The sequence below is a fragment of the Larus michahellis genome, chromosome 3, assembly GCF_964199755.1.
Source record: "Larus michahellis chromosome 3, bLarMic1.1, whole genome shotgun sequence".
In the NCBI taxonomy this organism is placed as follows: domain Eukaryota; kingdom Metazoa; phylum Chordata; class Aves; order Charadriiformes; family Laridae; genus Larus; species Larus michahellis.
In genome coordinates, this window is record NC_133898.1 from 82,109,711 (window position 1) to 82,126,138 (window position 16,428).

The 16,428-nt window shown below is 48.2% G+C and overlaps 1 protein-coding gene across 1 annotated transcript in view; it reads left to right on the forward strand.

The window, feature by feature from the left end:
• Positions 1 to 16,428, forward strand: part of SCML4 (Scm polycomb group protein like 4) — a 70,486-nt gene that overhangs the window by 31,204 nt on the left and 22,854 nt on the right. The window contains exons 3-5 of the mRNA XM_074578330.1: positions 1,417 to 1,546; positions 4,020 to 4,220; positions 7,648 to 7,842. Of these exons, the coding sequence (XP_074434431.1) occupies positions 1,417 to 1,546; positions 4,020 to 4,220; positions 7,648 to 7,842 (526 nt within the window). The remainder of the gene's footprint in view (positions 1 to 1,416; positions 1,547 to 4,019; positions 4,221 to 7,647; positions 7,843 to 16,428) is intronic.

The window sequence follows — 16,428 nt, forward strand, 5'->3', positions numbered from 1 at the left end:
CCAGCGCGCTTCACCATAGAAAAGTGAGTCATCAACATGTTGCTATACGTTCAAAATAACAAATCACGCTGCTTCTCACCTTCTCATATGGGATAAACCCCAAACTGGGTGGGAACCTTGATTTTGGAAACACTGTTTTTCTCCCATTTATTTTTAATTGCTTGGAAAACAAACTGACAGCACTTGCTGCTGGTCTTTCCTGATGTCAGTCTGAAAGCAAGACAACCCTACAAAAACAGTTCAACACAGCTTTCCCTCTCCCTTTCGCAGCTTTCTTTTTTCACAGTTAGCATTGAAACAGTGATCATTATTTTAGATAGTTGTCATCATAATCATGGACAACATGACTCTTTATCCAAAATGACTTCTACTCTCCACCAGGACTTGCTCACTGTTTGGTTTCTAGGTAGTGGTCTGGCTTCATTACTACCTAAAATATACTTTGTACGTTATTTACAGCTTGGGCGTAAGCTCTGAGAGAAGAATTACTCTGCAAATTTAACAGGGCTAAATATTCCTTTTCATTCTTACACTTGTCACTTATAGCATTTTTTACCTTTGGCCACTGAAAATCAACAACAACAACAAAATCACCTGCCAGAAGAAGAGCTCAGTGCAGTATATGTAAATATATAAACCAGCCAGCTGTGTGCTTGGCTCTCTGCTTTCCCCCTGCTTCCCTTTGTAGTAAAAGGAAAAGGGAGAGTGGTCCCTTCAAGTCACATCCATCACGTCAGCCCTTTGTAATTATGAGGATCTGATCATCACTTGACTGGTGAGACGTTGCCAGGTATCAGCAGTGTAAAGGCGTAGTGATATCGCGCTGTAAATTCCCACTGCGTTTCACTTCTCCAAGTCAGGTTGCAGGTCACGAAGATTACTGGGTGCAACAGTGCAGCAGTTTGTATTTACTACCTGGTAATAACACACTACGGGCCACAGTCTGAGCTTATTTACATGGGTGTCAGCCCAAAGTAGCCTCTTGGTGCCACTGGGTTTAGACAAGATTTACACTCCTGTACCCAAGGGCAGAATTTGGCCCTAAATTATGGTGTAGTTAAAGATCCCGTGTTTCTGAGTTGCAGAGAATTGTTTACACCTACATGAAATGTGTCGTAAAATACCATTGCGCTGATTTGTTAGAGTGTTAAACCCAATTTGCTTAGGTGTAAATAACTACCCAGTGGGTGGCATAATATTTGCATCCCGTAACTTAAGGCATTGCTGTCTGCTGCAAATCAGTCAGGCATCAAGCTCCAGTATCCTCCCAGGAGCAGAACGGATGCTTCTGGCCTGAAGAAAGCGATGCAATAGCGGATTGCTAATGGGTGGGAGTTCATGGGGAGTGACATACCCAGAAAAAAAAATGGAATACCTTGTGTATACTTTCATTACTCAACTGGTTATTTTTTGCAGCTGAAATCTCGTGTCCTGATGACTCCCTTAGCGATCTCTCCGCCGAGAAGCACACCAGAGCCAGATATTAGTTCAATCCCCCAGGACGCAGCTACGATACCCAACTCGGCCACCCCACAGGCTCTCACAGGTACCAAGCCTCAAGTGCTCAAGGTCCAGAACAGGCGGAGCTCATGAAAATGGGGTGTTTGTAGGTTACACTGGTGACCAGTGACAAAGAACAGAGATGTCCTGCGAGACTATATGTTGACTGCCATGTGTCAAGTTCAGTGGAGATGTCAGATCCATTCCTCTTCAAATGCAGACATCAACATCCCATTAATGCTAACTATTTTATACTTACCCCATCAAATGTGTTGCAATGACCAGACTAAACCCCGATGTGAACATGAAGCATCTGGTACAGCCATGGGGAGAAGGATGGAGAAGCCATGGTCTGACTGTACACAGGGTTACCAGCACATAAACCCCAATACCTTACCCCACAGCAGCAGACCCGGTAATTTCTGACTGTAGTCAGGGAAAACACAGCCTTGTCCTTTTTTTTTTGCTTATATTACCAGAAGTAACATAGGTCAATGCTTTTAAACTGATGTAAATGAGAAGAAAATCAACAAGACAGTTGATTTACCCAGAGGTTTCAGCAGAGAAATGGATTAGATAACATTAGAATCTAAACACAACACATAAATCCCATTATTTCTTAGCTGGGATGCACAGAGGAGAAGTTTTCCATCTGCTCTGGTAGCAGAATGATGCTAAACGTAGCGATGATGACGATACTAATATATTTTATTCTCATTTGTCCCTTCACATGCAAAGACTGCAAAGCGCTTGGCAAATATCAGTCGAGTGGTGTTTTGTGGCGCTGTCCTGAGAGCCGTGTCCGGTGCTGCTTTCGGAGGGGGACAGGGAGGCACCGTCCACCAGCCCCACCTGATCACTAGGGTGGCTGCAGAGGCTCCGTGGGCATCATTTTGGGCTCTGTGGATGTGGCTCCCTGCACTTCCAGCTGCTCATCCCTGTGTCGCCGGTGCTTGCTCTCCCAGCACCTTCCCAACGGTGTGTGGAGGCTCCCACCGGAGCAGGGTTTGCAGGAGGTGGAGACAGGCTTAAGCCAACTTTTGCTTCCCTATCTGCACTAAAAGGATCATAGGGGCCCCGGCTCCCCAGCGAGGGACCCAGCACGCTGCCTGCAGCCTGTGGAGTCCTTCCTGCAGCTGAGACTCAGGCAAAACCAGTGGCTTGTCACGGCAGAAGCCACGTCCTGCAGATTCGGCGAGGTTTGGCACAGTGGCACACCAGGAAAGCTGCACCCTGACAGCCCCCTGCAATTCCTGCATGATGCTGCTGTCTTTCAGTGTGTTATCCCTTTGTTTGTTTGGCACTTGGAAGGTGTAAAGTGCTACATAATGATAAGTATGATTGCTATTATCCTCCTGTTTACCCAGGATATACTGCTGGAGCCCCTTCTGCTGCTCAATGAGAGATGGCGTAGCAGAGTGCGCTGTGACAGTTGCACTAGATTTTCATTACGGTGATGCAAACTGTAAATTATTTCCAACTTTACACAGCTGTCATCGTGTCCTCCACTCCGCTTGATGGGGTTTTTTTGTCACATATCTGATTTCTGTCAGAGGATAATGTTATATTGTCTGAGAGATGACAGCTCGAGCACACTCAGCCAGCTATTATAATACATCTCACTTTAGCCTGACTTTAGGCTCTTAGTCGCCCTTAGCGCTATCTCCACTTCCTCCAAGATGCAGTTAGTCTCAGCCAAGCTTAAAATAAGTTCTTGCTAGCAAGAGGAGCACGCTGATTTTTTTGGCTATTGCCGGCAGGCCTGATGGCACGCATAAAAACTGCCTCTGCAGGCAACAGTGTATGAGAGGAGACACACGGGGCTTGGGGGAGAGGCTGGGGCATCCCTCACAGACCCCCTGCGGGGTCCCAAAGGGGGGTTTAGCATTGAAAGTGACATAGGGTTTCCCTCGAGACGATGCAGTTTGCAGCGTGCTGGATTGGACATGACGAGGTCAGGAAGCTCCCAAAGACCAGCGTCTGCCCATCTCACTGTGCAGTTCAGTGCACCATAACCCTCCAGAAATTACAGCGGCATTAAGGCCAGAAGCAGCAAAGAGCCAAAGTCTCCCAAAACTCAGCTCAGAGCAGTGCTTCTCAAAGGGCTTCTCAATGAACCAGTCTAAAACCATCTAGAGAAAATAAATAAAGAGACAAAACCACCTCAGGCTGGAGTTTACCCATTCATGTAAGGTCACCCCTGCTCTCCCTGGGCATTTTTTCTGGTTGCCAGCTGCATGGATGAGGTAGTCTGCAAGAGGCACACACAGGGGGGCTTCCATGAGGATCTTTAGTTGCATGTAGCTTATTCTTGCCTCTGACACTGAGCAAAGGCCCAAACTCAGCTCACTTCACTTCGGCAATGGGTGAATAGCATAAGGAAGGCTGTCCATGCCATCGCAAACGGCAGCAATTCACCAGCGAATGGAAGAAATAAATGGAAATGTATAAAGCTAGCATTTGCTAGGACGCTCTCAGGGCCACTTTGTAATAAGCTTGTTGGGATTTTGTGCCTACAGTCTGCATTTATGTCAACAAACAAGCGAACCTGGGGCCGTACCTCGACAGAAAAAAAGTGCAGCAGCTGCCAGAGCACTTTGGGCCGGAGAGACCGTCGGTGGCCCTGCAGCAGGCTGTTCAGGCCTGCATCGACTGCGCGCTCCAGCAGAAGACCGTCTTCTCCCTCATCAAGCAGGGCTACGGAGGCGAGATGGTGTCAGGTAAAGCATTTTTGTAAGGGGTTTGTGGCCAACTGGGAAGTGCTTGAAATCTTCACCTGATCATAGAATCATGGAGTGGTTTGGGTTGGAAGGGACCTTAAAGGTCATCTAGTTCCAACCCCCCTGCCATGGGCAGGGACACCTCCCGCTAGACCAGGCTGCTCAAAGCCCCATCCAGCCTGGCCTTGAACACTTCCAGGGATGGGGCATCCACAGCTTCTCTGGGCAACCTGTGCCAGCGTCTCACCACCCTCACAGTAAAGAATTTCCTCCTGATATCCAATCTAAATCTCCCCTCTTTCAGTTTGAAACTGTTACCCCTCATCCTATTGCTCCACTCCCTGATAAAAATTCCCTCCCCATCTTTCCTGTAGGCCCCCTTTAGGTACTGGAAGGCTGCTATAAGGTCTCCCTGGAGCCTTCTCTTCTCCAGGCTGAACAACCCCAACTCTCTCAGCCTGTCTTCAAAGGAGAGGTGCTCCAGTCCTCTGATCATCTTCGTGGCCCTCCCCTGGACTCGCTGATCCCCAATCCTGCCTATCCTAGCTGTCCCGTTCACATCAGCAGGCTGTCAACCAGCTTTGAACATCATTTACACCTTTGTAAAACAAGCTGCTGCAGGAATTGCCTTGGTGTCAGATGAAAGTACATCGGTAAAGGGCATTGCAGCGGTGATTCAGGGGAGGACCAGTGCTAGCTCCAGAGTCCTGCACTTAACGCTCTTTGAAACAGTGCCGAGGCCAGGCCTGTCAGCTGAGTTTTTCCTGCAGCCGTACAAGGATGAGCAGCGTTACAAACCCACTTCATGCCGCATGTTGCCGCCACATGTTGCTCTAAAGGAAAACTTGCACAGAGTTCAGCTGCTGGTGTGTCCTCCTCCTGCAGTGCATGAGCCAAATCTGCTCTCAGCTGTAGGAATTGCAAAAGTCCCGTGGCAATTCCTCATACAGCAGGACTATACAAATATATCGGAGAGAATCAGAGATCAGATGGAACTTCCCAGGAGCTCTTCATCTTCCCACAGTGACACTTCTTGCTGTGTCCCGATGAGTCTCCCATGTCCCACACTGAATCCCCTGCCCTGGATCTCAGACTGAACATGAACTTTTCTTTTAATCACAGCAAGAGTTTTGTGTCACAACATTGTTTCTGCATACGGGGAGGCAGTGGGAATTAAACAAGGATGGGAATATGGGAACAAAGCGCTCCAATGAGCTGCCACCGATGAGTCAGGCCCGAACATGAAGCCAAGGACCGCAAGTCCCATCAGTTTTGCAGGGACCACAGCAGCTCAGCTGTGCCATTGGGACCCTCTTGCGTGGGAGCCCAGGCTCTGGCCCGCTGTGCAGAATATAAATCCTGCTTCCTGCCTCTCCTCTAGTTCTCTCTAATCACAGGTGTGCCTTCCCTAAGGGACATCAGAAATACTCTAAGAATGATCCAGATTTGTTCACAGAAACATGAGACGGAAGAAATTTAGTGCAGAGCTTCATTTTTGCCTGGTTCTGTGCTGCATATATGATTTTCAGCAGAAAAGTCACGTTGTGCACCAAGCCTGCCAAGCCCATTGGTCTCAGTTCCTCTGAGTTGTCTCGGCTTCAGGTACCTGAGCTAGAAGCGCGTGGTCAGCCTTGTCCCCAACTTGATACCTTTTATAATCACCAAGGAGGGGCGAATGGCCTCCTAGTCATGGTATGGCTCTGAGATTGCAGCTCACTCACAGCCCAGCAGCAGTGCAGACAGATTTTGTCATGGGCTTTCCAATCTTCCCATGGCTTGCCTCACAGATGTTCAATCAGCTGTGGAGCATGATCCCTTACAGCAGATCAGGCAGCAGGATATCTCTGAAGTTATCCCAAAGATTGTAAGCCTAAGATTGCAATTTATGCTTGTTAGTAGTGACTGGAGGCTGTAGGATTGGAAAAAACCTTTCAGGTGGTAGAGGTCAGGCAGCCATATGATGTATTCCTCCCTGCAAACCTCTTGACACCTGAATGAGTCCTGCTACAATTGATCCTGGTGTGTCTGTTGTGATCCCTCCACCTCTCTCATGGCTGGGACCTATGCCCCTTTTGATTCTTGGCTGAATATATTCCCGGACAGCTTTGCCCAGGAATTTTAATTGCTCTGCACTCACCCTTGAGTTCAATCTGAGCTGTATTTCTAGAGAGCAGTCCTCATCCTGCGAGGCTGAAACACACAGTTTCTTTCAGATCCTCTCTGCATTGTAAGGAAGATCACTGGATTAGTGAACGAAGCGCAAGTATCTTCCCACAGCCTCACATAGCAGAGATGGTGATAGCTGGGAAAATTTCTGTTTCCTGAACATCACTGTGGCCTGCCTGTGCACCTCATCAAATGTGAATTCACGCCTCTCAAGCCTGGATGACCTGTCAGTCTAGCTCTGGTTCCACCAGGACTTTATATAGTGGAATTGACACTCCCTTGTCTCTCCTGGAAATGCTTTGTTCAATACCTCCCTGAAATGTATCTGACTTTTTCATTGCAGTGTCACCTTGGTGGCTCATGGGCATCTGGTGAGCCTATCCCATCATTTCTCTTCCCATCAGGTCATGTTGAGCCTCCTCAAAAAATTATGGATTGCCGTGTATTTTCTAGTGGTTTTTTCCACACATTTTTATTATTGCAGAGCTCAAAATCAGCCAGTGCTTTCTGTGCAGTCTCACAGTTCGCTTCTCCATTGATAATGCCTACTAGCTTACACCATCAACAAAATCTTTTTGTGCCAGCACAGACCACTGCTGGTTCCCCTCCAGTGCTTGGGGTCTCCTGCCAGCAGAGCCTGTTGTCGTCTCCTGACCCACCTTTCCTATGCAATCATTTCCAGTTTAATGAAAGATTTCTCATACTGTACTGAATTCCGGATAGAGCACAACTGCCAACCTTCTGTTGCCTATAAATGCAATTAAATCAGTAAATAAAGATCCATGGTGAAGCTGGTGGCTCTCTCTTCAGTACGTCCTTGGTACCTTTTATTCATTTGTAGCCATGTCCTTTTAATTCTTGTCTCCCCATTATCTTTTAAAACCTTGGGTATTGCTGAAGTCAGCCTAATAGCCCATCATTGGCAGATCACTTTCTTTCCCCTTCCTTAGACCAGGGTATCATAATTGCCTCCTTCCAATCATACAATACAGTTTTCAGTTGGATGCATATATTAGAAATCCTTGCACTGCTGGCCATGCTAGACAGCATCTTTCAGCACTCCAGGGAGAAGGTGATCTGGGTCACACAAAACGCAGCTCCTTAAGCTCTCCTCCAGCTTGTTTTGCACTTCAGGTGGGGTAATTGCGCAAAATATTTTAAAACATACAAACAAATACTTGTGTGACATCTTCTCCCCTGCTCTCATTCTTTTTCCTGCCATGCATCCCCAGGTATTGAATTGCTCCTGCTTGCTTTCCAGTTTCAGCTTCTTTTGAGGGGAAGCAGCATCTCCTGAGCCTGCTGGTAGTGAACAGCATCGGGTACGTCCTGCGCTTCCTGAAGAAGCTCTGTCGCAGCCTCCTGTGTGACAATCTCTTCAGCAACCAGCCTTTCCAGCAGTACAACACTGCATCAGAAAGCCCAGAGGCGTATGAAAACAGACAGATGGAGGCAGGTAGGCTGCTTGATCGGCTTGGGCTCCAGATTTATTAGGGCTGAAGAAATAACTGTCCTTTTTTGGTGCTGTACTGTATATGCCAGAGAACTTCAGGTCCCAGTGGGATCTTTCCAGAGGGAGGAAGAGGGCCGATTTGCAATATTTTTTCTGGTGGCTGCAGAGGAGGCTTTCGGGTGAAAACCACTGCATTGAGGAGCCCCAGCAGTGACAGGGATAATTTTTGATTATTTTATATTTCTTTATTTCTTTTATCTCTTTTCCTAAGGAAAAAAGACTTGAGCGATCCTGTTGCCCCTGTTTCTATCAATTTTCTTCCATAACCTTTGGCCACCTCAGCCATACTTGTCCCTGGGGTAGAAGCCTCAAAGAGATTAAGTTCCTCCAAGTTTCAAGCAGGTGTGATGGTAGTGGGGAAGTTGGTCCCTTCATCCAACTCAAACACCATATTAGGCACTGAAGGATCCTCACCAACTACCAAGCCTCCTCTGCTTGCAGACTTGCCACAGAGCGGTCTTGGGGGTCAGCCACCTCAACCAGGTCTTGCCTGTCCCCATTCCCCAGGCCCCTCTGCTCGTGCACTGCCTCGGCTCGCTGGCTGCAGCGAGAGGTGGGAGTCCAAGTGACAACATGGACCCCAGCCCACGCTTTGGGGTCATCTTGGCACGAATATGAAATCACTGCTGTCACTGGTATGCTCTAACCCGGCACTGCCCCAGCACTTCATTACCCATGTGCTTCCCCGCTTGCATGACGCTTGTTTTAAGGATCACCTGCAAAACAGAAAGGTCTGCCTTCACCCAGAGGGGCCTCTTACCAGGTGAGTGGAGAAAGCTGCTCGCAGCAATGCAGTTTTGGGTCAGTGCCGTTAGCGTAAATCCAAGGGAACATTATTAGCTGTAGCGCACTTGGCCTGGATCCTTATCTGTCATCTCCACCAGCGAGTGTAAACCTAAATGAGAATTGTGACTGCTAAAGGGTTTGCTTTGCTACTTGCAGGAGTATTTCTGCTAGCTTAAAACACCTACGGGCACCAGCAAGGTCCCTGCCTTAGTGCTTGACTGTGTGAGGTGAAGCCTGGAGGGGCTGTGGCACAGGGCAGATGCACCCGAGGACAGTGATGGTCCAGAGAGTCACCAGGCTCCCAGGTGGGCAACAAGCCTGGGCTTCTTTCTTACCCACACTCCAGCGTGCTGGGATGCGGTGCTGGCCCTGTGCAGCCCCTGTGGAGCTGGGACATGCCTGCTGCCCCCATCTGCGATCAGTGGCCGGAAAGCTGCCCTGGGCCCCTGCTACGGACATCATAAAAGTTAGTTTAGGAAAAAAGAAAGATGCAAAGTTATGGCCCTGAACCTCCGCTTCACCTGCAGGCTTCCTCCTGACTTAAATTATTTTTCCTCCTCTTTTATTAACACCTCTGTGGGTGTTTGGGGAGCACACTGTCTCTCATGCATTCAGTTTAATGGTAGTTACATGCCGGCAGCTGAGAGAAAGGTATTTTAGTGTCCACAATTATGATCCACAAGTCTCCTGTTTGCCAGGAAGACCCTAAGTGTGTGCTTTGCACACCAAAGCTGGGAGTGGGCTGTGCGCACAGTACAGAAATTGCATTTTTGTGCAAAGAAATCCATCTGCCACTCTTACACATAGGGGAGCAAAGGCAGGAACCCAGAATGAAAAGCAATATTTTTTTTCCTTTGGACTAGGACATTTGCAGCAACCTGAATATTTCTGAGAGGTCAAGGGATTTCTGTAGCACTGAGTGAGTGCAGCCCAGGAGGCCTGGCATTTGTGTTTTCATTTGCATTTTAATTTGCATGTACATTTGCATTTACTTTTGCACGGCAAGGCTCTATGTGGTGGAAGGCAACTCCACAACCGCAGGTTTTACAGTGGCTTTTACACATTGAGCATCTCCTTCCCTATATAATTTCAGTGCAGATGTCCCTGACACCATTCCCACTGGCCCTCCCCAGCCACTGAGGAAGTGGCAAAATATTATTTTTGCCCCGGACCAGGCAGGAGACATGGATGTAGAGAAGGCTTCTCTTCCCTGTCCCTCCCACTGCTGGGAGGGGCAATTAATAGCCCCCCTGGAGGCAGCATGGGCTGGGCAACCCGGACTAGTCAGGGCTCGTGCTGGCCTTGGTTCTCCTCCCCGACTTGCTGGGAGTGGGATGGGGGAAGAGGCAGTGTCTCTTGGGGCTTTTATACCTCCATCACCAGCAGCACTGTGGTACAGTGGAGAAGGAGAGCTGTGGAATAGCTGAGGGCCACAGTTATACATGGGGTTAAAAAAAATGCACCAGGCTCCAGATTGTTCACCCCAGTGTCTGATAGCCACTGGCCTGCTAGGCAGACAGCCATAGTGTGGGTCAAAATGACCTGGACAGAATTGAGTACTTCCCCGTTGAAGTGGGGACATGGGAGAGGTGACAGAGGAGCCACCTGGTCCTGCAGTGAGGGAGGCTGTGATGAGCTGTAGCATTTCCAGAGCAGCCGGGTGCCCAGGTGGCTCTCTGAGCCGTCAGCCCCAAAAGGGGATTCTCCTTCCACCAAAGATTAACAGAAATATGGAGAGATGGGATTTGAGGACACTTTCAGCACTCTGCTGACCACTGACCCGGTGTACCAAACTTGGTGAACCCCGGGTTGCTCTGCCAAAGCCTGTCCATGGGCCTGGGGGTGGCTGGGGGGGAGCTCAGCAGCTTCACCAGCTAACCCACTGTCTGCACCCCTGTGGGTCCCAGGATGCAGGCTGAGAGCCAGGAGCTGGTTTCAGTTGCAGCCAGGTAGTTGTTTGGAAAACCCACCGACAAGATTACTGCTCAGCCCCAAGAGCGCACGTGAAAGCACGGAAGGAGAAATTAACTCCGCCACATAAAACCCTTGAAATGTGGAATTCTGGAGAGGGGAAAAGCTGCCTCTTCCCCAGGGCAACCCCTGCCCAGCTCAGGAGCTGTCTGTCCATGGCTGTACGGTAGAGGAACAAGCGTGAGGGCTTTGCGCCCTTCATGCTGCGCCCAGCCAGAGCCAGGCAGACACATAATATTCCTGCTCATCATGTCAGGCTGTATTCAACAGCTCTGTTGGCACCAGTGGAATACTCCAGTTTTAGGCACTGGGCCTTAAGCCACTGAGTCTATGCTTAATGCTGCATTGCCTAAATCTCCTTCCATCTCCCCAGGAGCCAGCGTTTCTCTGCAGCAAGGTCAGCACAGGGGGACCTCTGCTACACAGAACAGAGATGGAGTTTCCCTGTAGTGGCAATAATAAGGAGAACAGTAGGAGCTCTTCTCGCAGGCGGGTCTGTGAGGGTGCCTGTTGGGATAGAGCTCGCATGGAAGGAGCAGGGCCATAATAAAGCACTGCAGGAAGCCATGCAAAGCAGCCACATTTTTCATTGTTTCTGTTCTCCAGCTTGTAATTGGGATGTTCTTTCTTTTAAAATCATGTGCTTTTCAGCCCCTGTGTACCAATGAATTTAATACATGTATTGACTTCGGTGCAGTTACTCTTGATTTACACTGGCAGAAATGAGAGGAGAAGCCGGCATCGTGTCCAGTCATATTAATCCACTTAAACCATACAGGAGTCACCTTTTAACCTTACTCCAAAGCACATGCCCCTAAGCCATTATTCACCTGTGCTCACAGCAAACTGCCAGATGCTAATGGCAGTGTACAGGCCAGGTGGGATTTGTTGATATATGCATATATCACTTACAACGATGTTTTACATGTCTAAGAAGTATGCACTCACTGGGCTGTACCCGTCACCGGCCTCTGCAATGAGCCTTGTTGGCTGTGCATCACCGTCGCACCCTGCCTGCCCTGCCAAACTCTCTCAAACCAGCACCCAGCGGCCCCGCACGTGGGGTGAGGGTCCCTCTCCAGCCCTCTCCCAACATCCATTTGTGGAGAGCAATTTGTGGGGAGCAGCCATGGGATGACTCCCAGGATTTCATCCAGGAAGTGCCGGGCTTCAGGTCTGCATTACAGCAAATCCTCGAATGTTACCCGTCTCCACAGCACTTGGGTTCAAAGCACCTCTGGAGCTGTACCCAAAAATTTTCCATGAGAGTGGTAGTGCAGTTTGAACCAAAATGACGGCAAGACCTGGGTGAACTCTGCAGAAAACACTGTGAAGTGTGCCAGGGGCTACATGGATGGGAAGCCAACAGAGATCCTGTGAAGTGCCTCCATCCACACTCTCTGTGTTCAGCTTTCATTAGTCCTCCCATGCTGAGCTAATGGACGCCTGGATGTGAGCATGGGAAAAGGATATTTCTGGAACACCTACCTACTGTTGACATGCACCTATGTAATGTTAGACTGTTATTTTTCAGAGGAAAGCAAGTTTGCTATAAAAGTTCTTGCCAACCTGGTGGTGGACATAGAAATTGAAGTAGTTTCTTTTATTTGGGAAGCATCAAAATTGATAAGCGTCTTTGTCTTTCCCCTTTCAGTCAATCCTTTCCTTGCTCTTTCCGTCCTGAACCTTGGGTTTTGGTTATTTTGTACTGTTAGACAATCTCTGTGCTCCACGCAGAGCGTGGCTGCACGTAGCTGCAGCAAACCTTTCTTTATGCAAGGACTCCTGTGGCCACCCTGCATCCTTGTCCTCATGAGGGGGGATGACAGGAAGTTCTGTGAATAAGGTCCCCAGCTTTGTTCCTCTCCCAAAGGCGAAGCCAAATCTGTATGCGTAGATATCATATGGTGTCCCCTACCCCTGTCCACAGAACAGCACCTCTTCTTGTGGAAGTGGCTGGAGGTAGGGCTCCACATGAAGCAGAAGCACAACAGGAGGCAGAGGTACCCTATGCCACATTAGTACCTCTATATGTAGGAAGGTGGGCTCTTCCAAGCTGGTACGAGAAGTGCTACAGCAATGCACTTTAAGAGTGTGACTAATAGGCAAGGCACTAGGCTGGGAGCTGGATTTTGTCAGAGACTTTGCCATTGATTGTGTGGGCAAGTCACTGTTTGCTGCCGTGCCTTTATTTGAGCATCTGTCCAAGGAGGGCAATAATTCTTGCCACCATGCGCAAAGCCCTTCTAAAACAGCTAGGAAAAAAAGAATAACACGATAGAAAACCACATATTATTACAATCAATATTTTCTGTTCCAAGCACCAAATAAACAACAGCTCAGAAATTTCAAGCCCTGAGAGGGCAAGAAAAATGTTGTCTTTCCCCTTCCTAGTACCGTGGCTTGTTTAATCTTGTCTTGTTGCCTGCTATGAGGAGCTGTGCTCCTGACTTCTCAACACGCTCAGAATAAATGGCTTTTATGGCTATCAATAGCTTCGGCGCTCTTCAGCATTTAATTACCTGCAAAGGCCATTTATTGCCTCATATATTCCTCTACCATGAACATTATCCTTTAAACAATAAATAAAATATTAAGGTCACTCTTAAAGTGGGAGCAGAGGAACTGCACAAGCCATCCAGCCACAGGAAAGAGTACTATAAAAAGTTTGTCTGGTCTTTGGGGCATTTGAATTGACGGCAAAGCCCGCAGTAAAGCAGAGAAAGGGTGGGATGGCTGCAGGCATTCCTCCCTTCCTTCCTCTCTTCCTCTCTCCCTCCCTCCCTCCCTCCCTCCCTCCCTTTCTCCCTTCCTTCCTCCCTGAGTCTGTGCATCCATCATCAGGCTCAGTGCCTCCTCCTTCTCCAGACCTGACCCAGCCAGCCCCAGGGAAGGTTATCCCAACAAGGAAGCCCCCACTGAGGTCCAACCTGCAGCTGGAGCACCATCCCCAGGACTGGCTTCCTGAAACGAGGTGCCTAGGGTGGTAACTCTGTGGCAGAGCAGAAAGAGAGGCAACTGTCATTCAGAAACTTGTAATTCAGAAACCTGGGGAAGGACAGGAACAGTTTAGGATGGTAGAAGAGGTAGGAAGTGAAAGCAGGAGGGTGAAAGAAAAGAGACAGTCAGGCAATGCTCTTGTGGAGGCGTTTCATGAGAGTATTCAGGCCCTTTAAACTTAGACCAGAAGAAACTAATGAAATGTACACTGCTGGGCAAATCCTGGCAGGAAGAAAAATAAGAGATGCATGGGAGAGACGAAATTCACCTGTGATATAATTTGCCTGCACTCTATAGAATTGGCAGAATTGGATAAATTGAGTCTTCTGACCTTTATGCTGTGTGAGTACTGTTTGCTAACCCTCAAATGAACTAAGAGTCTCTTTCTGCTCCTTTAAGTTTATGAAATTGTATCTCCTTGTGGATGCTAAGCAATGAAGCTATAAGCAGACACCCCTCCAGCAGTCAGCCCAAGGGAAATTCTCCTTCCCACCTTCTGCCAGGCCTCCACGGTCTTGAGAGGGTGCAAGAAAATTCATCCCTTTTGAAATCTACCCCTGGGAGGGCAGGCACTCTGCTCCCAGCGGTGGATGAGGAGTAGCCCAAAGGCCCTTCTGTCCTTCAGCCAAAGACGTGCTAAGGGCCATGGCACAGGCGCTGGCAATGCTGGAGATTGCCTGGGCTGCAGCCATGGGGGCTAGAGGAGACAGCTGAGCTATGAAATTGAGTTTAAAGAAGGGAAAAAAGATGCTTTATTTTTCTGTATCAAACGGTATACATAAGGGAAGTGGATGAAATGATGGGCATAAATGCATGAAGCACGATGGATGAGATCACATCCACTACAGAAAAAAATACCCCTGGGAATAGGCATTTAATTCGAGCTCTACATGCACAGTGATGTGGAGGAAGCATGGACACTCTTTTAGAGCCCCGGTCAGGTAAATCCTGTGATTGTAACTCTGGTTTAGCTTCAGTTTTAGCTTTAACTTTGTTTTAGCTGATTAAGACTTTTCCATAGAGCTATATGATTCCTTTAGGAGACGTCTGAAGTTAGGAGTCTGGGCTTTGATTTTAAATAGCATAAATTAAAGTTGAATCAGGAATTTCCATTCCTAAACTTTTAAAATATTGATACAAATGCCTGTGATCCAACATACCCATATTTCAAGTAGTCAGATCAGCAGGCCACAGGCGAGAACCAATGATGAAAAACCTCCCCCCCATCCAAGTGCCAAGTGTACGAGCCAACATGACCCACCAGAATTTTCATAGATGTGAGGGGGAGAAAGATGATCCTCAGGATCCTTACCTTGTGCCAGTTCAAGCCACATTAGATAACATCACTTTGGAGCCACATGTGACGTGTTGGTGTAGGTTCTGATAGCCCATGAAAGCCATGGGCAATTAGATGTGTAGCTCCTTGCTGCTGGGCTGCTGTTGCAGTCAGGGTAGTAGAAAGGCTGGCTATGGCAGTGGAGGGGGCTATGAGAGCTAGCAAAGCCAGCACTTACTAAGTAAAAGACGCAACGAGAAATGTTTTGGAAGATAGATGAACATTTGCTCGTGCTTTGTGAATCCGGATGCAAGCGCCCTTGCTTCTGGGACTGCCTGGTACCCATGTGGTGCCTACGGCAGGGCCTGGGCTTGCACCTCCATGGGAGGACGCAGAGCCAGCTGAAAGGGGGGTAGGGGAGTCTTGTCTTTAAGCTATTTCCATTTGACAGGTTTCAAAGCAGATTCAGATTTTTTTTTCAGGGGACGTTACTGATTTTTTGCTTAGATGTTCTTCAGTTTTTCAGCTCCGTTTTTCTCCTCTCCCATGTTGCTCTCTTTTTTAGCCTTTTCAATTGAAAGATTAAAAGGCTCTTCCTCCTTTATCTGTCTTTATCTTCTGTTTCTCCCTATCCTTTTCCAGTTCACTGCAAAATAAGTGAAAACCCACGCACAGTGGCAATTCCAATTCCATGGAAATGAAACATCCATTTTTTCTGGAAAACTCTTGGCCCCTGTTCAATAAATAGTGTTCCCCAGCTCCTTAGGGTCTATTTGTTTGTGGTAATTATAGAGAGTACATCAAAGTGCCTTTCAGAAAGTAGTAACACACAGCATCTGCCTGAAGAACATTCATCTGTTGGCAAAATGAGTGCAGAGCAGGAGATTAAAGCAATTAAGAGAGTAACGGAAGCAAACTGTTGGTGGTGATGTGCAGTTTGGTGTTTGTGCTGGGATGGTGCTGGCCGCAGGCAGCAATGAGAAAGGTAGGGGTGCAAGGCCAGGACTTGCACCACCAGCAGCTGGGCAAGAGAAATACATCCCCACCTCTTGATGAAAATAAGCTGCAAATGGAGATTTGGGGAATCAGGCACTTTATGGTGGGTTTCTTCATGGAAGAAGTAAGGTCACAGAAGTGATTTAAAGAAAAAGGCAGCAGTGGCTTGCAGAGAAACCAAAGTTAAGGAAAATGTAGTAATGCTGGGGGTGAGTCCTGGAATGGGGTCCCAGCTTCCCAGTGGCATGACACGGTGCAGGACGCCGGTGTGAAGGGAAACTGGTTCTGTGGGATTATGGGGAGAGGAGAGGATAAAAAGACCCAAGAGAGGGGAATTTGTGAGTTCCTTGCTGCTGGGACTGAGATCGGCCAGGGACATCAAAAGCAGCAGCAGAGAAGGCAGGAAAAGAAAGGATTTGTTAAAGTGAACTAAGGCTCTGGGGCCCAGCTATCTTGTATTTATATGGCAGAAGAATCTACAGAAGAAATATCAGAAAGTC